The following is a 25516-nucleotide window of genomic DNA, read 5'->3' as shown; positions in this document are numbered from 1 at the left end:
ATGTAAACTTCCTCAGTTTTCCTGTCTATGTAATGGCAATCATAATGCCTGCCCTGCAGTGAAGCTAAACCCATTAAGATTTTTAGAGTACTTTTGATCCTCGGATAAAAGGTATTGCAGGAGTGCAAAGATGAGTAAGATAAAAACAGCGATTCTTCAGCCTGTGATGAAGGTTGTGAAATCCTTTTTCTAGTGTCACTGGAAACATAAGTTCCTCAAAATAGAAACTGTTAAATCTACAAGTAAAGACAGTTCTACGGGGGGAAAAATAATGACCTACAATGTTGAATCAATATAAAACCACTTTAGGACAAGAATTTAATGTATAGCGGTGAAGGTAAATGGAATGACATTGCCAGCTGCTGTTGGATGGTAAGTTTTCCCTGTGCAATTTGGAGTCCAGTGCATTTTTTAAAATACAATAATGCCACTTTTCCAGGGGCTGTGCTGGTGAATACATGGATGGTTTACAGATACTATCTCACGCTAGAAGGGAGATCGCTGTTCCTCTAATACAACTGAAATGTGATCCTTAGGCTAAATTATTCCTTGGGATTATACCTCTGATGTCATTTTTTTGTCAGGAGTATATATCTGTATACATAATGGGAAACAGACCTGCTGGAGTCTTGAGCAAGATAAATCCATGGCATCATTTGAGTTTGGCTGAGATTTTTAAGAGCAAACACCTGATTCTTGTTATAAATGAATTCCCTGGACATTTTGGCAACTCCCAAGTGGACATATTTTTGGCCCCCTTCCCCCCTACATCTCATATTCACAAATTCAGGCTGCTGTTTTAGGGCCACCTTCTGCCCTTTTATTCACAGAGCTTGTAACGACTATAACAAGTGGGATTGCATCTATTCACTTGCTTGCTAGATTTATATGCTACCCTCCCAAAAAAGGCTCGGGGTGACTTATTAAAAAAAAAAACCCAGATGAATTATAAAGACAGATAAAAATATTAAAATTAAATAACAAGTAATAGAGTAGATATTCCAGGCAGTGCTCCAAAGCTTAATCCTGCCCAAATAAAAGGTTTTTCCACTGCTTTTGGAAGATGTCCAGGCTTGGGCTCTAATGGACCACAAGGGGCGTTTACAGTGCTAAGAAGAAACTACCAAGAATGTCCTCCCAAAAATTTTGGCCAACTGAACTTGGTACACAGATGGTACTTGTTGGAGGTTGCTCTCAGCTGACCTTAGGGATCACAACATCATGGAGAAGGAGGACCCTTAGACGTGTAGGGCCCAGACTGCTTATGGCTGTACAGATCAATACCAGCACCTTGAGTTATGCCCGGAAAGCAACTGGAAGCAAGTGCCTTCCCACCCCTCAGCTGTTAGTGGGCTTGATTTTCCTCTCTGGTCCTGATCCTTGGAAATGGGGACAGGGTAGGGGAAGGGCTCAAATGCATCTTAGAGCCACCTTTGCTCTTCGTGTCTTCTGGTGCCACGGAGGAGTCTGCCCAGTCCCCAGCTTAACACAGAGTTGATCAGGACTTTTCTAATCTGTGTTCAGCCGTATGATATGGGCTCTGAGAAGCAGAAAAGCCTTTGTGCAATGTGATGTTTTCTCTGGCCACACTCCTGCCATGCACCTCGCCTGTCCCTTACCCCACCATCCATGCTGATGAACTGGGCCCTTACACCCTGTAAGGAGATTCTAGGTGGGAGATATTCCCCGAGAGGCCATGGTTGCACTGGTTAACATCCCAGCATGCTGCCAGAAGTGGCCTTTGTATGAATGAAGAGCTCGTGGTCACCGCGATCAGCTCAAGAGCTCACCTCTCACGATCAGGACCTGCTGGGATCCAGTTAGAAACCACAGGTGAAACCAGTGGCAGCTGGGGCTGCTTGAGGAATAGAGGGTTTGGTGCAGAATTACTTCCCCTCCCCCTTTACATTTGTATGTGGACTCCCCTCCTAGTTAGCGTTAAAAGTTTCCACTCCAATTCTGATTTTTGTTAAAACCGCCCAAAGCTGCAGATCAGCATGTTAATTAGATATGGGAGGAAATGCAGGCAAATTCATTAATTCAGGCAAGCGGCCTCTATGTACAATAAAACACCAGGGCACTTCCCCTTAATAACTCCTCAGCTGGCGGACGGTGAGACTGATGCACAGGTTGGTTTGTCTCCTCTTCGCACTCAGGATCATGCTGATTTGAGGAGCCACTTCTTCACAGTGGGGATGAAGCTAGAGGCAGTGAACATGAGGGAACCCTTTACTATGTGTCCTGCATCAGTGACTAAGGTGAGTTTTCGGAGCAGGGACTAGCAATAACCTGCTGGAGTCGAACAGACGGTTCAGAACCGGCATATTTAAATTACCACCACGTGAAACTCCATTAACCGGAGGTCAGGACAGTAAATGCACACTAATACCCCCTTGCCCTTCACCTTCTCTCTCAGTGCATCATCCATGTAGTTTTATTCTACTGGTCACCATGCGGTGGTCAAGTGCCCGTAGACTTATAGGTAGTAGTGGCCCGGTATGTGCAGATCTCCCTTAAGGAGGAAGAAATGCCCTCTGTAGCAATTCCACCCCAGGCCATGCAGAAAGCACTGGGTTTGTGAGAGCCCCCCTGTACTTGGGGAGCCTTTGACACATGCATTTGTCCCCTGCAGCCTTGCAGTGGGGTGGATACAGGAGAGGTCCATGTTGGTGGCCTTTATAGCCTCTGGAGGGAAGGAGAGAGAGGAGAAATAGGAGGCGCTTGACTGTTGGACTAGATGACCCTGACGGTCCTTTCCAAACATATGATTCTGTAATTGTGTCCATCATATCTTTCTAGGACCTCTTTCTTTAGCCGGCTGTTTCTTATCCCTGAGAAGGTAACCCTTCCTCATCCCGCTCATACAACTATAACAGAGCACCCACTCCCCAGCAGCCTTGTGTGTAGCAACAATGCAAAGGTGGTGTTTGCTGATTGAAGGCTGGCCCATTAGCCCCCACTTCACCTGCTCCTGTTACTGAGGTTCACCGTTTAGGCGCTTTAGGGTCTGTTGTTGTAACTAAGTGTATTCGCTCCCTGAAAAACGTCGTTGTGTGGCATCCCTGTCGGAGTCTTCCCCACCCCCCAAAAACAGCATCTGTCTGCATTGACTCTGCAGCTCTCCTCCTCGAAGCAGGCACCATTGCACCTTCACCTGGTAATCAAAGCAAGGCTCAAACTAGCCTGCAAGCATGCTAGCTGTGCTAAAGGCACTGTATGGACTGGAAGCCTCTGAACAGTGCTGGAAATTCATTCATTAGGAAGTGGCTTTGGAAAGTCACATACCGTTTCTGCTGCCGGTATGAAGGCCTGGTCTTCAGCTTGGCTGGATACATCCCCTTACAACTATGGTTGTGGAATTGCTAATCCACACATCTCCTGCTTGGGCATGACCCTGCACTTCAGTGTCAGCCGATGCAGGAACAGATTTATAAGTCGGCGAGGAGGAAGGAGGGCTTTGCTGTCTCCAGCCTCAAACGAGCTATAATCTATTCCGATACGATTCAGACGTCTCCTGGAGGATCAGAAACTGCGCCCTGTTGCTGATGGGTGGCACCGAGTCAGTATTCACCTTAAAAAAACATTAGTGCACGTGTTGTTAACTACCTGGGTTAAAGTGATTACCAACGTGCTGGAGATGACACACGACTTCCTTCTTCCCGCGCTGAGACGTGGCCTTTGTGGCATCCTGACGAAGTCGGCTAAAGCTGGCTTTGAACGGCCCATCCTAAATAGGACTGGCCCAGAGGGTGAAAGTCACCCCAGTACAGGAGACCCAGCACAGCCTTACGTGCTATTTAAAGCCTGTTCCAGCTCTGTTTGGAGCAGGAGTTAAATGCTCCACCGGCCTGGGTTAATTCTCTGCACAGAAGTGTGTTTCATCCAGTCCGAGTCCTGATTGATAAAGCCTATGGTTTTGTACCTTGCTGTGGAGCTGCAGTAGCCAATGATCATTTCATTTATAGAGGCTCTTTGGCTGGTATACACCAAACTGTGTCCAGATGAGGCCTCATGACTGCTGGCTACAGTACTGGCTTGGGTTCTGTGTTTGGCTAACCTCAAACACATTAATTCACCTCCCAAGACCTCAGTTTTCCCATCTACAAAATGCAAACAGTGGTGCTGATGTATTTTTCGGTGCTTTGAGATTTGTGGATGAAATGGGCTAGAAAACAGCTAGGTGCTATTATGTGAGTTAATAACCGGGCTCAGGCATTTGATTTTTTTTTTTTTTTTTTTAAATCAAATGCCTGGGCCTGTGTGATTGTTCTGATGTGACAGCCAACTAACAGTTGCATTTGTTTTCTTACCTCCAGGTTTTTAACAATCACTATTTACAAGTGACCATTGATGACTTGAGACCTGAAGCTAGCAAAATCTCAATGCTTTGCCATGCTGATTCCTTAGGGATCTTACCAGTACAGTGGTGCCTTAAAAATGGAGTCAATCTCACGCCTCCCAAGGGTTTGTATTAACTGTGATTTTTGGTGTTTTGTTGTTTTCCCCTCCCTACCAAAGGACAAATTCATTTCTTTGTCACCTTAAAAGCCATGTTGCAGTTTAAAACAGAAAATAATGTACTAACAGCCTGAAAATATTAGGGTGTTTTAAAACACTGTCGTTATGGTGAACCCTGTGGGCCAAGTCTGATGCTAGCATAAATCGGCATAGTGCCATCGATGGCATGGGAGCTGCAGATGAGCTGTCTGTGGAACTAGTTTCATACATTGGCTTGAGCAGCGTCTGTCTTACTGACAGGGATTAAAAAGCCCAGTGAATTCCTGTGATCTGAACTTTTGATTGTATTTAACGTGTTATGCTAGAAGGGCTCCAGGAACATTGAAGTTCGTGTTCTGCTCCCCTTTACTGTCTGCTGCGTAGAAAGGGAGGATGTCCGGTAGTAAGGACACTTGCCAGCGAGTTGAAAAACGTAGTTGTAGGTCTCTGTTCCATGAAAGACTTCTTGTTTGATCTTGGGAGGGCACCTGAGTGGACGACCAAAGTGCAGCTTGCAACCAACTTTGAGTTACCCAGCTGAAATGCAGGAATGGTCCCACCACCTCTTCTGGGCACATGCATCCCTCTGCTATAAGAACAGGGAGAGAACTGCGTCTCTCTGAAGGGTGACCCTATTCCTATAGTTGCAGCACTTGTATACTGAGAGCGGGTAATAGAGTTGCTCTTACATTTTAGTCAGATATCTCCGAGTTGAATCTCAAGTTGGTTTCTTTTTGGTCATCCAGTAGGTGAAACGGAGTTCGGTCCTTAATTGTTCTGTGCCTTCGTTTGTAAAGGAACAATAGCACTTTCTTACCTCCATGGTTTTTGACATAATCAGATACTATGACAGTAGGAGCCACCTAAGGTGGCTACATAGGGTATGGTGCATTTCAGAGGGCCCATTTTACAGATATCGGTGCTGAGTTGCAGAGAAGCCATGGTGGCTGGGTGGAGGTGAGTTGGAAGTACCACTAGGATTAGAACGCCAGGTAAAAAACCCCCCCCATATTTCTGACAAAATCTGACAGCTTTGGAAATTTGGAGTTTTCCCATTTTTGTTTTTGGCTTAATCCAACTTCATAAAAGCTGCGTACGCCCACTGGGTTATTTGTTCTTCCGGGGGAGAGTGGTACAAATTTTGAAATTCTCCAGGCCTGTTTTAATGATGTGTTGGCCAGGATGCCCAAATTTGGCAACATAGGTAGGACATTGTGTAAAATAGAACAAAATCAGAGATGTTAGTTTTTCCCTAGTATTTTGTGCGTGAGATTTTATTTTAATTTGCGGGGGGAGGGGGAAGGAAAAAATGGAAACTTGCCGTGGTTTCTAGCAGCGTAACTTGTTATTCCACGATGACACTAATACTGTGGCGCTAATAATATGACACTAATACTGTGGCCGAGTCAAAAGTCTGCTTTCTTTGGGTTCGGTAGAAATCGAGTGACACTCTAAAGCATATGCTCTGTTTGAAGCTCACTCTGAAGTCAGTGGCAGCTCTGTGCTTGCAGCTGCACACCAAACGTAGCCCTTATTATTCTGCTAGTTGTAGTGGAAAAAAAATTGGCCTCTTGACACTTATCCTTAATACAACTTGCAACGGAGGTGTTAGAAGGCAGCATGTATTTAAGTGCTCATAACTGTCCATTATGAAAACACAGCTCCTTAAAAGAATAGCTGAGCTTAACCCCCTTACAAACAGGGTCTGACCCACAAGCCTAATATATGGATGTTGGTAGGCTTTGGTTGGGTCTATAGATGCAAATTCTGTATACAGTGTATTATTGTGCTAAAGCCTACTGGTCTCTGCTGGCAATGGGGCATTATAGGTAGGGTGTGCCCTACCCATAGGTTACTATAGGTAGGACCTCCTCCACAGGCATATAATCTTACCTAAATAGTCCAGACGGACTGAAGAGACACAGAGGAAAAGTGACTAATCCAGAGATTTGCAGCTCATCAGTGGAAAAGCCCAGCCTAAAAACCAGGCCATGTTCTGATTTTAATCCCGGACAGAATATTGCCTACTCTCCACTTTACTATTAATGAATCCTTGGGTTTGATTTATCCACTCTATTTTGATCAGGACATTCAGAACTGGTTAATTAACTAATGCAGAAGACAGGCTATACATCACTGTCCTTGGCAGCTGTTGCTTCATAACTTCCACCGTATGCCTTTAGAGTTCAGGGCAAGACCATATGATCTGGAGTTTTATGATTCGGGTTGGCACAGTTCTGCCTGCAGTGCCAAACTTTGCAGATCTGGCAGCAGCCCATTTGTACCCTTCGCCTGACTAATTCCTCTCCTTGTCCAAAAAATGTAAAAGGAAGGAATGGATGAATAGCATCGTTTCTAGTAATTTTGGATTCACTAGGGCTCTTGAGGAAGTACTGGCAGTCCTCCTTAATGAAGTCCTAGAAACACACACACACACATACATAGGAGCCATGTTATAGCAGTACATAAAGTCTCTTGGCTGCTGTTAAATCAAGGATCCTGAAGGAAAAAAAAGAAAAAAAAGACCTAGAGAAGATGGCATATATCCAGTATACTAAGACATTCCTTCTAGTGTGTGATGGCTTCGTGCCCAAAATGCACCTTTACACCTTGGCTTTCCACAGCCTTCTGATCTGAAGAGTTGCTCAAGTGTGATCAGAGATGTGAGCAATTCTTAAATTCCTGATTTTAAAAAAATAAAATAAAAAAAGATGGAAAAGAAAGAGTATCCAAACTGGCAAAGGGATTTGGAAAAACTTGCATTAGCGCATGAAGCTCTGACCCTTTCTGAACAGGACGCTTTTGAGTTGGAGCAGCTAACAAACAATTTAAAGAAACAGTTGCGGCAGAGTATAAAAGGGCTGGACAGCTACAGAAATGAAGTCTTCAAAGTAAAGATGACAATGGTATTAACAGAATAAAAATGGAATATACCTCCTCCACAACCAGAAAGGGTGAAGGTCTCGCCTTGGTGGGTTATTCTGCTTGACCTGCAAATGGCGGAGATGTCTCTTCTATCAGACGGACCTGCTTCCTGGTGATTCTGTGCTGAGAAATTTCTGGCCAGGATCTTTCTACTGAAGATATTCGCTGCTGAGGAAATGTCCATCAGTGAGGCAAGTCCATGAATGCAGCACATTCAAGAGGAGCTGAGGGTTCAACCCCACAAATGCAACTTTCTTTTCTATCAAAGGCATCTACGTTCATCTTGTCCTGGATCTGGACTCTGCCTCACCTGGAACGAAGATACGGTTCTTTTGTTTGTAATGTTAGCTCGGTGTCATTGTCCAGCCAAGAGTTTTATAGGAGAAAGGAGTAGTTTGTTCTATCAGAAATAGTACAGCCAAGTTGGTTGTTCAGGGTCAGATTGATTTTTTGCAATTCCGGTGTATATTGGACCTTTTATAAAGCAGAGCTTGCACATGTACAGGACTTAAGGCGTGAGCAGGAGGTGTAAACATTTTCGGCTACAAATAGAGCCGTATATTTCAATGTAGTGCCAAAAATGAATACCCATTTACTACCACTGTATAAACATTGAACAGGCACGGTTTATATTTATTAGAGCTGGATTTATAGACCACTTCCATTTAGAGTAACAGCCATTGTTCCTTTTTATGAGCTATTAAGAGAGGGAAAAACATTTCAGTGGAGCGACTAGTGGTAATGTTTGCTAAAAAATGCCACCTTTTAAAACTTTCAATACATTTGTGGTGTTACATTCACTTCTCATCAGACCAGCTAGGCTCTTACAGACTTGTCAAGTCAATTGAGTAGTGGAGATTTTTTGCATGTTTTGTGGGCAGCATGTGAAATGCCCTAGCAAAATGTGCATTAAGCTGGGCCACTGAGTGACAGTATTTGGGCTATCCATCTTTACAGTGCTGAATCTTAATACTAGTGACTTGTGGCGCACTCTTTTGTAGTTTCATAGATTTCATAGACATTAGGGCTGGACGGGACCTTGAGGTTCATCAAGTCCAGCCCCCTGCCCAGGGACAGGAAGTCAGCTAGGGTCAAAGGATCCCAGCAAGATAAGCATCCAAACGTTTTGTGAATGAAACCTGCACCTCTTCCGGAGGGAGTCTGTTCCAGGCCTTGGGAGCTCGGACAGTAAAGAAGTAGTGCTCTGTGCATTTACTGCTCCTCCAGCAGTAGTCAAGAGCAAAGCTTGATTGCAGAGGTGCAAGATCAGGCTGGAAGGTGATTGTGTGATGGCCTAGATTTCATAGACATTAGGGCTGGAAGGGACCTCACAAGATTATCGGATCCAGCCCCCTGCCCGAGGGCAGGAAGTCAGCGGGGGTCAGATCACCACAGCGAGATAAGCATCCCAGCGTTTCTTAAAGGTATCCAGAGTAGGTGATTGCACCACTTTTGGGGGGAGTTTATTCCAGACCCTGGAGACTTGGATGATAAAGAAGTTTTTCCTTATGTCCAGTCTAAAGCGGTCTTCCAGCAGTTTGTAACCATTAGACCTTATCCTCCCCTGGGGTGTTCTGCAGGATTTAAGCATCAAATCAAGCGTCTCGACGTCCTTCCTAAATTAAATCTGGACTTTAAACCTTTTTGAAACTCTGCAATAATAGTGACTCTACAGTTATCACAGACTGCAATCGGGATTGGAGCCCTGTTTTCCTAAGCACAAGAGTCCTAAGCGCTGTGCAAATGCAGCATGCGAAGCAAGAAGATTGCACTCTACATAGCCAAGTAATGCAAGCCACAGGTGTTCCCCCAGATCCTGATGTACTTCTAAGCTGCCACGAAGTCACCCCCGAGTCTGCGCTTCTCCAGGCTGAAGAGTCCCATGCCTCTCAGCCTCTCCTCATCAGGCTTCCTCTCTTGACCTCTTATCATGCACGTGGCTCTCTGGACTCTCTCAAGCGTCTCGGCGTCCTTCCTAAATTGTGGAGCCCAGAATTGGATGCAGTACTCCAGCTCATCAAGGCCAAGTACAGCAGGAGGATGACTTCTTGGGTCTTGCTCAAGATGCATTGGTAGATGCAAGCCAGAGTTTTATTTGGTTGTGTTGCTAGTGAGTTTAGCACTGCTGAGCATATAAGTGTGATGTGGGGTTTTTTTTTGACCTTTTTACAACCTTTTTTGTACCTCACGTTGGTGGTCACACTGACAGTTCTGCCATCCTTACTGCGAAGCTTTAGCATAGCTCACTGGGATTTTTCATTTGGAGACAAGCAAAGCACTAGAAAGCCCCTGGGTTTTTGTTTCTTTGGAGAGCAGCGTATTCTGCAAGCTGGTATCCAGGAGTGACTTCGCATCACTTTTGTCACTGGCCCTTAAGCTTAATGTAAAAGTTGCTAAAGAGCCAGGCAGTCGTGACACCTTTTAAAAGAGCCGTAGAAGCAAAGCAATGACACTGTTCAGATAAAGTACTGACATTCGGCATGTTTTTTTTGCTTTGTCTTTCCTTTCATTTCAATACACGGAAGACTGTTTTGCTTATAACATTTTTCTTTCTCAGAGTCGCTTGAAATTTTTCATAGAAAAAGCATTGTGATCAAAAACTATGACTTTTCTTTCTGAATACAGATTTTGGTAGGATATGCTTTTGATCTCTAAGCTTTGTGTGTTTTCGCTGATTAAAAAAAATTCAAGATGGGAGAGAAAGGGATTGAGGAAAGCAGTTCTGCTTTTGAAAATGGGCATTATTTTTTGTGGGGGGAGGAGGAGGATGCAGAAGATTGCAGCAAAAATGGAAATTCTTCATGATAACAATGCTCATTTATGACTGATTATTTTTCCCCAGAAATTTCCATGTTATACTTTGCTTCTGTCCTCCATTGAGCTTCACAGGAGCCGACCATGTTCAGTTCCTTTTGTGGTCAAGACCACATGAAAGCATATATTAGTTGCACACGCAGTCATCTTATCCAAAGACCTTGCGTTGCGGAAGGATCCTTAGGGCTACATTGCAGATATAATTTGCACACACATTCTCTTTTCACTTGCAATATATTTGCAGGAAAACAATTAAAAAAAAAAAAAAAAAAATCCCAAGCAGACCACGACTAATTCTTTTTACTGGTGCAAGTCTTGTACACTTTTAAACACCTTATTTCCCATGAATGATAATGGGACCTACAGGAGGTTTTGAATCCTTGAACGATTGAGCCCAAATGGTATCCTCTTGTTTTGAATCAAGAAACCAGAGCCACCCACCCCACACAGAAACATATGCTCGAGTTGCAACAGAGTCTGTCCATCCCAGGTTGGCCTTGTCGATCATCATGTTTGGACCCACATATATGACACTCATGGGGGACAGTCATCCTCGACTGCTAGGGATTGCCAAAGATCCAGTAAGGAAGGACTGGCTGAAAATCTGGACTTTAAATGTTCTTGAAACTCTGCAATAATAGTGACTCTACAGTTATCACAGACCGCAATCGGGACTGGAGCCCTGTTTTCCTAAGCACAAGAATCCTAAGCACTGTGCAAATGCAGCATGTGAAGGAAGAAGATTGCACTCTACATAGCCAAGTAATGCAAGCCACCTCCCTCCCCACCCCCAATCCCTGCTAGACACATGGCACTCTGCACAGGCCATCTGTACCAGGCCTTTTCTGACATGACCTTATATAACAAAGTCATGCCTCCGTTCAGATTAGACCTTGTGGAGAGGAAAAGTGGGTTGAAATTAACTCAGGAATAGGTACTTGTTTCCTTGCTCTGCTGTAGACCCCCTGTGTCACTTTGGGCTTAGCCCTCTTGCCTCTATTCTGATCTGTAAAATAGGGATAATGGTGCTTTTCTACCTTCACAGAAGTGTTGTGCAGATCAATGCACACAGGACCACGAAACACACGGATACTGTGTTTATTAGAGTCCATAGAGGTAGCAAAGAGAAACAGAACCAGGATATAGTAGGATTAAAAATCCCATGGAGCATTTTTTTTTTTTAAATAAGACCGGGACTTTGTCTGGATGGGTTCAGCAAGAATTTCCTTGCCTGCATTAAATTGCAGGGTGCTCCCAGGGAGCTGCCCTCTGCTTCAGCTTCAGTAGTATTGGATGTCCATATTGCTGCTAGGTAAGTACACTGTAAGCCCTTGGAGGCCTGTGCAATCTTTTTGTCATAGATGTGTGTAGAGCCCCTGGCACATTGCATGCCCAGTACCTTCACAAAGCAGAGAATAAGTCACTGGGAAGTATTCCCTAGGGAAGCAAGAAGTATGGCTTGCATCTGGGTGACCTGAACGCTATTGTCAGTTGTGCTACTGGCTCACTTCGCTCTAACCTCAGCTTCCTCTCCATGTAATTGGGGATCATATTCATTTTTGGCTTCCCAGGCACACATTTATTTTATGTTTCCATTCCTTTGTTTGTATATAGCTATTCAACTGGTGGGGCTCACTTCATTCAGATGTGTAAAATGCATAGAGATGGATAGATGGGAGGTGGCACTGAAATGCAAACTATAATTTCATTGACACAGTCATTCCCCACCCCCCCCCAGTGTGATATGATGTCTCATGGGGTTTCCCTGTTCTCTTTCCCTACAGGTTACTCTGGCCAGGACTTTGACTGGGCAGATTATCAGAAGCAGTGTGGAGCAGAGGCAGCTCCTCACTTCTGCTTTAGAAACGTAAGCCCTGTTTTCCCTTTCTGTGGCTGTTGTTGACGTAAGTTGAATCCTGCTATTTATCGCTCTGAATTCAGAGCCTCATCCAAAGCCTTCTGAGAGGAGGGAAGTGTGCCCTTGTGGTTATGGTCACTGGGCTGGGAGACGAGAGCCGTGTAGAGTTGCTCCTGGGGTACAATTCTTTGTATTGCTCCAGCCTTCCTGCATGAGATGAAGTCACCCGCTTAATCTGTCCGTGCCTCGGTTACCCCTGTGTGACAACTGATACTTCTTTCCTCTTGTTCTTGGTCTGCCTTGCCTGCTCGGATTTCATGTTCCTCAGGTCTGGGACTGTATTTGTGCAGCGCTTAGCCTGAGTTTCCTTGAAGCCTGGAGGCACAAATGATCGGTAATAGAAAAAAACCCCACTGACATGAATGGAAACACCCCCCTGACTTGGCAGGTTGATGTTTTGCTTGTCTGAGGCATTTCTCTTACTCCCGAGGAGGTGTTTGTCCCAACCCTACCAAGGTACCCAAAAGAGACATTGCAGTCTTCTGAGCTCTACATGCAACTCAAGCTTGGGCTGCTGCACGTGGAGTTTCCACCACTGGGGCATCTTTATGGTTTTCCACAGCTGGCAACTGTGATGCATGGACTGTTTCATTCTACCCAGGCTTGTAAAAGTTTTTGAGCTCTGGAAAGGGTCCTTTATGGGCTGATCAGACATGATCCATGGCATGAGAGTCCACCGCTCCTTAAGCACTGCAGTAACCATCTGTCTTCATGATACCCAGCTCTCTTCTCACATGGTGTCCATGCAAGGAAGCTATGGACCCTCCCAACCTGAGTTATTAGTTGGGACTGATGTTCTGTGATCTTCTCAAACTAGTTTGTTGCTCTGAAACGTGAACGTAGAACAGATCCTTCTAACGGGGTGGGCAGCTGGGGCCTGTGGGGATCTGGGGAGTCAGCCTTGCATTGGACTGAAAGAGGAATGCGGGAGTCCAGTCCCCTGTTTTCTCAGGCAGTTGTTAATCCAGGGAATCCCCCAAATCATCCTTTTGAACCCGTTCCCACACTTACAAGGAATGTCATCCAAACCACCAGGACAGCCTATAGCACACCATAGTAAAAGCCAAGGCGATGGGGCACTGCCAGTGCCCTGGCACTATAGCAGCAGGAAAGGAGCTGGTTCATATAACTTCAGAAGGTCCTACCATGCACCCTGCTGCAGAGGAGGGCACCCTGCCATGTCCATCTGACCTAGGAGAAAAATTCCTCCCACCCCACAACGTGGCGCCTGGTTGATATCCCTGCCATTGTGACCTCCTAACTCATTGGTTGGGCATGGAGCCAGCAGCTGCCTGTTCTCAATCCCAAGCCAGTGGGTTTTGGGCAGGAAGTGATGGGCTCTTTGTAGCAGGTAGGACTCATGCCAGCATCATAACTATATTCGAGGCTCTCTAAGGGGCCTATTAGTAGTCTAATATATATTTCTCTTTTACTCTAGAGGCCAGACTCAGGCCCCTTAAACATCAGTGAGATTTGGATCAGGTCTTTGAGAGAGGTTGGGGACCTTGGTGTTCAAAGAAGGATGAGACAAGTGTTTGGAGAATAGGTCCCTTGGGGGTTGCTACCTACCCTTGGTGACTGGAAGTTTCCAGTGAGGGACAGATCATCTCTCTCTATGCTCATTCTCTAAAGGAGGGTAGCCAACTTCAGCACAAGTGGCATTCAGTGGCCTCTGTGTAACATGCAGCAGATTGGGGAGGGGACTGCTAGCACAGTGGCAGATAGGGCAGGGAGCAGAAAGAAGAGCAGCAGATCAATAACCTTTCCCTTGCCCAGATTGGCTTTCAGGGAGGAAGCATAGCTAACTTGCGGCACGCCTGCCAAAAAGGTTGCCCCCCACTCCTAAAGCATTTGTTATTCGCCATGGTTGGAGATAGTGTCCGACATTGGATGGACTTTTGGTCTCACCATGACGGCCCTTATCTTCTCATCCGCATGTTGTATCCTTCTGTATGAAAGTCTGCACCTTGGAAGGCATATACCAGCAGTTCCCAAACCCTGACAGATTGTGCACCACCAATTTCAAAATGATGCAACCTTAAGTACCGCCAGCACATTTTTTGTCATATAAATCACAGCAAAAGCTCCGTTAGCCAGCACTCGTGGGAAATGGGGGTGCTGGTTAACCAAATGTGCTGGTTATCTGAGATGCATCTTTGCTTGGTGGGGCAAAGACGCCCCTCCCACCACATCCACGTCTCAGATTAACCGTGCCGCCCATCTCCTGGGAAAGAGTGGAGGGCTCCGCGCAGGCTGCTTTCCCCCGGGCTGTGGGATTCAACAAAACAGGAAGTCCCACTTCTGGTTTCCCTTTTGCTGTGTTGACCAGCATCAACCGGCATGCCAGTTAATGAAGTGCTGGTTAACGTGGTTTTTACTGTAATTATAATAAACCTGTTAATGCGTACCACTGCCAGGTTATCTGCGCACCACTGGTGGTACCCATACCACAGATTGGCAACCACTGTCTTATACTATACCTTTTGGTCCCTAAGATGCATCCTCCCCCCACCCAGAATTAAGAAGTCTAAAATGAAGGTGAACTGAAGCTACAGAATGAAAAAGAATTGAAACCATTGACATAAGTTGACCAGAATTCAGTCAAATTTATGTAAAATATTTTTTCCTACAATTCTGTCCCCTTCGGGAGAGGGAGGGGATGCATCCTCTGCACAGACGAATCTAATGCAGGGGTGCTCAATCCCCAGTCCACTGGCCAGATCCGGCCTGCAGAGCCATGTCATTTGGCCCGCAGAGCTCCCCATGGGTCTGGAAATTTGGGGATGGGGGAGAGATGGCTGTTAATTGCTGCTTCCCTGGTGTCAAATTCCAGACCCACGGAGAGTCGCGTGGGTCAGATATGGCCCTGCATGCGTGGGGCTGCACAGCGGCGGTGCAGGGCCGGATCCAGCCCTGTGCCCCTCGAGACCAAAAGGTTGAACACCACTCATCTAACTCATTGGAACGACGGTAATTTAAGGCACTTCAATTGCCAGGGGGTGTGAGCTGGGGCGGTTGCAAATAAAATGCAAACAAATGATTATCACACTTCCCTTCCTTCTGTTTCCTCCTTTCTTTCTTTCCATCTCCTTTTCCTTTTTTTATTAGCATACCGCAGGTGGGCTCACCTTACCAGGAGGCCTGAGAATGAGTTATAATCTTCTGCAAAGATTAAATCGGCTCCAGTAACTTCTTTTTAACATTCATCAGACAAACGTGCTCCCATTGTATTGCTCCTGTTTTATAGCGAAAGCTGTAGTCTCTTTGTTTTCATCTGTATGACAACCCCAGCAGGTCTGTCCATGTTTTACAGTGCAATAAGTGGTTCTTTGATAGACCGCTTATTGCAAACCGTTTTGTTTTTCTTTTTTAATCACACATCTTCCGCTTAGTACAAGACATTGCAGGGAAGCGGATACCTTGTAACCGGTTCCCTTGGGATATTTAACAAGCAAAGGCAGTTATGAAATGGATTGATGTGCCCACGTGTGCTTAGTAAAAATAAACTCCCAGCTAACTGTTATGCCATTGATCCTTTATAAATTAGCCTGGAGCGCTGAGCCTCAGCACAAGGAGCCTGTGTGAAGATAGATGGCGTTTCCTTGTAAGCCAGCATAAAAAAGTATTTAAGCAAACTCACTCTGATGTCCTGGAGACCTGGCCTGTTAGCTGTTTCTGCTCTGAGTGCTGGGTATGGCTTTAAACCAGCCAAGCCCTGCAAAAGGTATGGAAATCACTACAGGCGGCAATATGTTTCTGCAAAGATTTTTAATGAAATATGGACCTGATTCAGCAGCCTGTGCAGTTTCATGAGTAGCCTCAGGGGAATCGGAGAAGGCTTTTGTTGGTTTTGCCTTGCTTAGGGAAGATGGATGAGTTGACGTTGGGTTAGCCAATATGTATTAGCTGCGCTTGATGATAATGCTACTGCTTTTCCTACTGGGGACAAAGCCATTGTACCCATGCTTAGGTGTACGGTTTGCAGGGTTGAGCCCTTAATCATCTTGGATTTGCAACGGTTGTTAATTGTGTTCGTTACAGTAGTGCCTCCGGTCTGACTGAGGTGGGGAGCCATCTTGACATAGATCTGTAGACAGTCCTGGCTTCCTAAATCTTAGGGTTTTTTGGTTTGTTGTTTTTTTTTTAATAGTTGAAGTAAAAGGGCAGGTATCAGAATGATAGAGAAGTAGGGCTGGAAGGGATCTCCAGAGGTCATGGTAGTCCAACCCCCCGCCAGAGGCCGGATCAACCCGATCCAAGCCATCCTGTACTAAACCCTATCTAAACCATCCGTAATCTAAGTTGTACATAAGACTACTGTCAACCCTGACACAACACAGACCTAGCACCCTAATCAGCCACGGCCAAAGCAGGGGAGCCACAGTAGCCTGTGTCCTGCTTCTATGAAATGCTCAAGAAATCCTGGGTAGAGGCCCCACTTCCACTCCTTCCACCCTGCAAAACCCCCTACAGTCTGTACCAACCTGACCACAGGATAAAATCCCAAATACAGGGCCTTCGTAAAGTCCTTGTACACTTTTCAACTTTAATAACTTAGGTTGTGCACAAGGACTTTATGAAGGCCCTGTATGATGATCAGTCTGACCCTGAGGGGAGGGGTAAGACCCCCAGTTCTGGTCCCAGCAGGAGCATCTGCACACCCCCAGTCCCACCTGCAGCCAACACCCAATGCCTCTAATGGAGGCTTAAAAATACCTTGATGCATGTAGCAGAAAGGTGGGACAGAGGCCACCAGCAAGCATAAGCATAGCTATGCCTAGATCATCCCCAGTGTCTGTCCAGCATCGTGAACGTCTCCAGTGATGGAGAGCCCGCAGCTTCCCTCGGCATCTATCCCACTGCCGCCCTGTTCCAGCAGCAAAGAGGTTTTTCCCGGTTTTTCAGTCTAAACATTGCTGCAGCTGCAAGCCATCGGTCTGCATCCTCCTCTCTACAGCAGGAGAGAAAAGGTGCTTTCTCGCTTCTTTATGGTAGCCCTTTGAGGATTTGCAGACTGCTGACATGTTGTCCTTCAGCACCTTTTCCACAAGCTGGACATGACCAGCTCCTTCCCATATGGCTTGCTTTCCAAGCCCCTTATCATCTTGCTCGTTCGCCTCTGGACTTTCTAACTTCTTTCCAGCCTTTTGAAAATGCGGAGTGCAGACCTGCACACGCTGCTCCAGAGGAGGTTTAACCGGTGCGGAGTCGAAGGCACTGTCTGGCTCCTAGGAGGAAAGGTGGAGGGTGGAGATAAAAACCACAAGCAGAGAGAAAACACTGCGAGAGCAATGCACGTCACATTGCTTCCGCGGTGGTGTGAAGGGGAGGAGGTAGTAGTTGTGGGGCCCTTGCTTGGAGAAGGTAAGCTCTGTGAAAAGAAAAAGGGTGCGTGAAAGGGATGGGGGACAGGCCAGAGGACCTTAGCAGAAGGTCCTCAGGAGAGGCAGAGGAGGAGGACTGGTGCTTATGGAAGTGAAGCGTGTTTGAAGGGTACAGAGGTGTCCGTCTGCTTGGGCATTTGGGGGCGTGCAAGCGGGAATCCTCGTTCTGTTTTAGTGGAGTGACTCTGGTTTGGGGAGGAGGTTGGCAAATGGTCTGCCGTGGCTGTGGGCACGGTTGCTGTGATTGTCATGACCTGTTGAGGCATCCGTCTATCTGTCTGCAGCCTTGCAGGGCTCCCCAGCCCCGTGGTAGGGGAGTGCCTTGCAAAATCAGAGCAGCCAGACCTTGCAGTGGTGGAAATGGGTGGGATTGCACTGAAGTGCACAGAGCTATGCCCTGAACAGCAGCTCCACCCAGGTATCCCACGAAGGCAAACACGTCTGTAATTCTCAGATAGGTTTGTATCAAAATCCTGCCCAAAGTCTCTCAAAAGGTTGAAAATGTAGGCACTGAAAAGCTAGGAAATATCAGAATTAAGGTTGCCCGTGTCAGCTTGTTTGGCCTCCCTCATGCATAGACATTATAATAGATTCCTTGCTTACATGATCACATACCATTATTTTCCCTCATAATCATCAGAAGTAGGGAGAATAAAGGATGCCTCGGCATTTTGAATTGTGTTATTTCCTAATTTATGCATTGGTGATTTTGCATCCTTAAGAATGGTGCAATAAATTGAGGGACTTGGGAGGCAATTTCCTAGATTTTCTTTCAGAAAAACAAAAAGCAAGCTAAACCCTTTCCCCTCCCCCCCCCCCAAGGTTTTTCAAAGAAAAAACTGCCCAAACTTTTTTAACATTTTGAAGACAAGAGGTTTTGTTAGGCTAGTACTTGGAAATTGGTGAGCTTTTTGTCTGCGGCTATATCTTGAGTTTTGAGGGACGATATTTTGGGTTGGTTTATTTTATTATTATTATTATTATTTGTGTGTTTGCTTTAAATCAGATGGCAGCAGATACCCTGCGTGGAAAATCTCAGTCTCAAGCATTAGAGTTAGGCAAATTTATAATTGTCAGCTAAAAATTGACCTTCTAATGAGAACCGTTGAGAAGTCATGTTGGGTAATAATAACACAGGATGGTGCCAAGCCTATAATCATCAAAAAAGGGCATAAATAAAATAGAGTCTTGGAGCTTCTTCATCCAGATATACCAGACCTTTAGTAATGCAGTAAAGTGGATCCTGCTGGTGTTTTAGATGGAAACTTTGTTCCGGGGCACGTTCTTACGCTTGCGTGCAATGGGCGTGCCCCCGTGACTCCTCTCCAGCTCCTTAGCGGAGGTGCATAGGCACGGCTCAGTGTTTCGACATGAAACAGCTAATACGATGAAGTGAACGGCCCATTTAAATCAGCGGAGGGTCTGGCTCCCTACATATATGAACAACTATTATGTGAACGAATGGATACACCGGAGGGCTTGCTTTGGAAATGTGGTTCGGGGAACCTAGGTATTGCCTGACGGGGTGGGATCAGAGGTCCGTCTGCTCTAATATTCTGCCTCCCCCAGTGGCCAGCGGGAGATGAAGATTTTAAGAACAAATCCTGCCTCCATTTAGCTTTCCACCTACTCTCTATTGGTTCAAGGTTTGGCTTTGCTCTGAAGCACGAAGTTTTACCATTTCTTCCTGAATTTGCCATAGTGGATTATGATAATCCAGGAGTGTTTCTTACCAACTTTATAATAAACCAGCCCTTTCTTACTAACTTTATAATAAACCAGTGGTCATGAAGCATGCTAAGTTCTTGGTCCCGACAGTCCTAGATATTACCCGTGGAAACCGACCCCGGCTAGATTTACATTCCCATGGGGAGCGTCCGTTTTGGGCTCGGGCGTGATGTTTCAGTGTTGGCGCTTGACTTCTTTCAGACATCCTTCAGCCGGGGCTTTACGAAGAACATGAAGTTGGAGGCGGTGAACCCGAAGAACCCTGCGGAAATATGCGTCGCTTCTATCGCGTCCGTGAAAGGGAGGTTAATGTGGCTGCACCTGGAAGGTATGTTGAAATATCCACGGGGCTATGCTGGCTTGTCATTTTTGGGTTGCGGTGCCAGTTTGTCATGGTCCTCTCCTATTTCCTGTCTCCTGTGGAAATGCTCGCCTGCTTTCACAGCAAGTGACCAAGCACTACATTTAGTCTTTCCCCAACTTTTCCACTGAAGCAGACCACCTGAGTGGAGGGAGACAGGATACCTAAGACTTACACCCCTCTCTACAAGAAAATCCACGAGACGTATCTTCCCAGGTGGTTGGTGAAAGGTCCCGCTGAAACTAGAAGCATCCTTCAAACCCGTCTCTGGCTTGTACCAGAATGGGCATCTATATTGGATCTGGATCTCTGTTTTCCAATCACATGCCTGCCAATCTCCCTGAACACAGTCTTCCACAGCCTTCATCTTTCATGCACCCTCCTTCTATCTTTCCATTTTCATTGTCTCATTACCCCCCAAATCTCATTTCTTCTTCTCCCTTTCCCTTCCCACTTCATACTTACCTGAATTCCTGCTATCTTTCACCCTGACCATTTGTTGTGTAGGGCAGGGGTGTCAAACTCGTCCGAGTCAGGGCCAGACCGTGGGGGTTTATCCCAGGCCAGATCTGGGGGCTTCTCCCAGGCCAGATCTGTGGGGCCGGGGGCTGAGGGGAGGCTGGATGGCTGGAGGCAAGTGGCTGAGAGTCCGGCAGCATTGGGACAAGCAGGGCACAGCCCTCACTCGTTTTCCTGTTGCTGATAGCCATCGTGTCATAGAAAATGAGGGCTGGAAGAGACCTCAGAAAGTCATCCAGTCCAACGCCCTGCTCAAAGCAGGACCAGTCCCAACTAGATCATCCCAGCCAAGGCTTTGTCTAGCCGGATCTTAAAAATGTCCAAGGATGGAGGGTCCACAAGGTCTCTGTGTAGCCTGTTCCAATGTTTTACTACCCTCCTTGTGAGAGTTTTAGTGGGGTTTGTGGCAGGCCAAGCCCCTTCAGTCCTGTCCCCCAGCTTCTGGTAGCCTGCCAGTAGCCCACCAGCCAGAATCTAGCCCACAGGCCATAGATCTGATGCCCCCGATGTAGGGTATCCTACTCCTCTGGTCTTGGTCTGTCCCTTTTCAACAAGGACACCAAAAAGCAATAGGTTTAAGTGGTAGCAAAGCATATTTAGATGACATCTTGGTTGGGTGGACCTTCCTAATGATAAGAGCAGCAGGACAATGGAATAAGCTGCCCAGGAAGTTGTTGAATATCCTTCCTTGGAGGGTTTTAAGAAGGGGCTGCATAGGCATTTGTCTGGGATGATTTGGGAACAGCATACCCTGCTTTCATGCAGGATGTTGGACCAGCTGCCACTGAGATCTCTTCCAATGATTTCTATTCCTCTTTCATAACTTGCAGCTTTTTGGTGCAGGTGCTGCTTGTAAAGTTTGGGAGAACTGCTGCCATATCTGTTGTGATGGCTATTCAGTAGGGTTGTCTGATGAGTCTCACAGTCATCCCTAGACTTTCTTTTTTTACTAATGAGGTGTTGAAATGAGATGTTGAGGAGGTATTGTGACCCTCGTCTTTCCCCCACAGCACGCACCTGAGTGGTTCTTTATCAGCAATGCTATTATATGAATGAGTAAGAACTTTTCAAATGAATTCAAGTTCACAGTATGGTTGCTTAGAGTACAGCGATGCCATGGTAGCCCTAACAAAATTAAGGGATTAATAAAGTCCCTGAAACTGCAAGGCTGAGTTGCTAAAGTTCTTGCAAAGCACTGCCAAAAACTGATGTTTACTTTGTGTGTTTGTAACAGGTTGTTCCCTGTGCAGAAGGCGTTGGTTTGATCTTCACCCTTACACAGTCATTTGCAAGTTGTAAATAGAAGCTGCGGGGCTGAATTACAAAATAACTGCATTTGTTTTATTTTATGCACTGGGATGTTAATTGGAGTTGGGGAACTACACCTGGATATCCAGAAAGTTGCATAAGAAAGGAAAAGAAACAGATTTTTTAAACTGAATTATTGCATTAGGGTCCAAATTTGCAGTGCTCTTTTGCCAGATGTGTGAACAGAGCTTTGTTCCTTTTGGCTGCAGCTTAATAAAGCCAATTATCTCAAAGTGCTTGTGAAATAAAAGTGCATCCTCTCTGCCCTGCCTTGCACTGCAGTTGAGGATGCAGCCACCTCTGGGATAGTGTGTGGCAGTTGTTTGTGACCTCCCACTGAAGTCGTTGGGAACTGGACGAGTGCATCTAAGGCCCCTGACAGATGTTAGATTTAAGACGTGATTAACTGGTTAACTGCATGTGTAGTAGTGACCTAGCCACATGTTCATTCAATGAACGGCGTGGTAAAACGAGGAATAAGCCACAGGGTAGTACACCGAATATGTATAATAACTTTGTGGTTGATTCCTATCATGGCTTTAATTGAATGTTTGGCCAGTGGTCCCAGCCTCCGGAGCACACTGTGAGCCCTTCAAGCCTCCTAGGTGCTCCAGAGGCTGGAAATGCTTTTCAGCTGATCGAGGGCTCCCTTGTGCTCCTATGGCCGGGAGCCCCAGTCATCTGATTGAGGGTGCCTTCTGGGAGAGCGCAGGGAGCCAAGTTTGCTAGCAAGCCAAGCTTAATTCAGGGCTCCCCTGCACACGTAATCAGCAGTGCTCAGTCACCAGGGGTCTTGGTTTTTTATGATTTAAAAAAATCCCCAGTTTTCGGTAAAACAAAGTAACCCCAAATCCACATTTTCCCGTGATTTAAAAGAAACACCACTAATATGTATATATATAGATAGGGATATTTATCTATATCTCTATAGGGATACATATCTATATATATCTTTCTCTATATATGAAGGTGTATATCCCCAAATCCACATTTTTCCATGATTAAAATGAAATGCCACTATATAGAGAGAGATCTATCTATATCTATATCTCTCTCTATATAGATCTATCTATATAGACATAGATATAAACACCACTATATAGAGATATATCTATCTATCTATAGATATATCTCTATATAGTGGTGTTTCATTTTAATCATAGAAAATTGTGGATTTGGGCTTACTTTTTTTCAACTGAAAATTGGGGAAAGGATAGGGAGCAGCGTGGCAGGTTGGGAAGGGGTGAAGATTAGAACAACATTCAAGGTGAGTGCAGGACTAAACTTGTGGCATGCCTACCAAAAAGGATGGCCACTGCTGACCTGCGCCCTTTTCCTGGCAGCTGACAAAGACAAGGGGAAAAGCCCTGGGGCATTCAGTCTGGAGAGAGAGCATTCACCCTTTCATTAAATTCTCATCTGGGTCAGGTGACAGGCAGGTAGCCTTTAACGCTTTCTTATCCATTTGCAGCGGCAGAGCAGATTACCCATTCCTTGGTTTCATGTGGCATTGATCATCCTAAACTGAGAAGTCTTTCAGTGTCTCCTGATGACATATGCACTCAAGAAAACGTCTCCTTCCTTTAACGCGTTAAAGTCCATAAAAACTTTGAGACGTAAACCGAAGTACCTTGGCTGCGCTAACAGCTCACCGTTAAAAGATAATGAAGGCAGATGTTCTGTGGCATTTTCGCTCCAGAAAGTGGCATTGTCGCATCGTGCTCTAGTCAAGGATCTGTCAGTGCCTCTGTTATAAATCCCTTTTTTGGAGTTTTATAACTCAGTTGCCATTGAAAGGGCAATTCCCTCCAAACGGAAACTTGGCATTCAGCTAGAAGCAGAGTCGTCAGCGCTTATTCCGTCTTTATCGCTGATTCCCTGGCTTGTGATAAACGCTGAATAGCTGGTGAGATCTGATTGAATCCAACTCATTGCTGGAAACTGCGAGACCAGTTCAGTGGGCCAGTGGGATTCAAGTGTCTGTATCAGAGGCTTGTCCAAGCCCTCCCGCTGATTTGATGTGGGACCCTGAGCTAGTCCCTTCCTGACTGTTTTATCCTGTAAGTTAGAGCTCAGGGATTGTTTCTCAGTACGGCTTTGCTGCTTTAGAGCAGTGATTTCTCAACCGGGGTGCCGGGTTACATTTAAGGTGCTGCAGGGTTCATTGAAGGGTGCCCCAAGGTATCAGGACATAAGCCAGGTGTGAGGAAATGGGGTGCTGCTCAATTCACACAAGTTATGGTGGGGTGCCTTGAGTCTAAAAAGGTTGTGATCCACTGTTCTAAAGAGTTTTAATTTGGTCACCTCTTAACTCGTATTATTTTACAGTGCGAGGCTGCTCGCACCACAGACATTTTTAGTTACAAACTGAGTGCAGGCATGCACAGTACGTAGCACAGTGAGGTCCTTGCATTAGCATGGCTTCATATAAAAGCAAGAAAACCTCAGGGGATGCTAGCAGAACAAGAGCATTATAGTCTGGGCACTGTCCTAAATAACAACTTAGGAAAGTAAGTGTAGCTTACCAGCTACACTTAGTCAGTCATTCAAGGTTTTTTTTCACTGAATTAGATCCCTGGCTGAAATCAGTAGGTTTAAAAGCGTCCGAACTTTGACTCTGCTCTGTGGCCCTGATCTGAAGCGTAACACCAGTATAGTCAGCAGAGCTGCATAGATTTATCCCAGCTGAAGGTCTGGCCTTTATCATTTATACCGTGGTAATGTCCAGAGCAAGCCCTGTTGTGGTAGGTGTCGTGCAGGAATGATCGAGTAAGGTCTCCACCACAGAAGAGCTTAAACTTAATACAAAGCTACATGCTACATAAGTTTCATAGATTTCATAGACATTAGGGCTGGAAGGGACCCTGAAAGATCATCGAGTCCAGCCCCCACCGGCCAAAGGACAGGAAGTCAGCTGGGGTCATAGGATCCCAGCAAGATAAGCATTCAATTTACTCTTGAAGGTGTTCAATGTAGGTGCTTGAACCACCTCTGATGGCAGGCTGTTCCAGACCTTGGGGGCTCAGACAGTAAAGAAATTCTTCCTTATGTCCAGCCTGAAACAGTCTTGCAGGAGTTTATAACCGTTTGACCTCATCGTCCCTTGGGGCGCTCTGGTGAACAAACATTCCCCCAGATCCTGGTGGTCACCCCTGATAAGCTTATAGGTGGCCATCAGATCACCCCTGAGCCTGTGCTTTTCCAGGCTAAAGAGTCCCATGGCTCTCAGCCTGTCATCGTAAGGTCTGTTTTCCTGACTTCTGACCATGCGCGTGGCTGTCCTCTGGACTCTCTCAAGCTTCTCCACATCGTTTTCGAATTGTGGAGCCCAAAACTGGATGCAGGACTCCAGCTGTAGCCTCACCAAGGCTGAGTACAAGGGGAGACTGACATCCCGGGATTTACTTGAGAAGCATCTATGGATGCAAGCCAGCGTTTTGGTCACTTTACTAGCCGCAGCACTGCATTGCAGGCTTATGTTCATTTTGGGGTCAGTCATGACCCCCAAGTCTCTTTCTTCCGTAGTGCTAGCCGGCGTAGAACTGCCAAGGACGCTGCGGGTTTTTCTTCCCAAGGTGGAGAACTTTGCATTTTTCAGTATTAAACACCATCAGGTTCTCGTCCGCCCATTTGCTGAGCCTGTCCAGGTCAGCCTGGATCGCCCGCCTGTCTTCTGATGTGGATGTTTTGCCCCAAAGTATGGTGTCATCAGCAAACTTGGCCAGTCCGCTCCTGACTCCAATGTCCACATCATTAATGAAGATGTTGAACAATATTGGTCCAAGGACAAAGCCTTGGGGGACCCCACTGGTCACAGGGCACCATGATGATTGACTTCCGTCAATTACTACCCTTTGGGTCCGACCACGGAGCCGAATTCCCAGCCAGCGGATTGTGGCGGACCCACTGGCCAGTTTTGCCAAGAGGTGATCATGGGATAGCAGAACAAATGCTTTTTTGAAGTCAAGATATATGACATCAATCTCTTCTCCCTTGTCCAGGTGATAGGTCACCTGGTCATAAAAGGAAATTAGATTGGTCAAGGAAGACCTACCCACAACA

General features: G+C 46.0%; 1 protein-coding gene across 1 annotated transcript in view; it reads left to right on the top strand.

The window, feature by feature from the left end:
* SFMBT2 (Scm like with four mbt domains 2) overlaps positions 1-25516 on the top strand; it is a 165811-nt gene that overhangs the window by 96258 nt on the left and 44037 nt on the right. Inside the window, exons 8-11 of the mRNA XM_090041611.1 lie at positions 2157-2258; positions 4317-4464; positions 12021-12103; positions 19468-19594. Of these exons, the coding sequence (XP_089897737.1) occupies positions 2157-2258; positions 4317-4464; positions 12021-12103; positions 19468-19594 (460 nt within the window). The remainder of the gene's footprint in view (positions 1-2156; positions 2259-4316; positions 4465-12020; positions 12104-19467; positions 19595-25516) is intronic.

Source organism: Crocodylus siamensis, chromosome 4, assembly GCF_052110815.1.
Source record: "Crocodylus siamensis isolate JL-2025a chromosome 4, ASM5211081v1, whole genome shotgun sequence".
Taxonomy (NCBI): Eukaryota; Metazoa; Chordata; order Crocodylia; family Crocodylidae; genus Crocodylus; species Crocodylus siamensis.
This window is presented reverse-complemented; position numbering and strand designations above follow the sequence as displayed.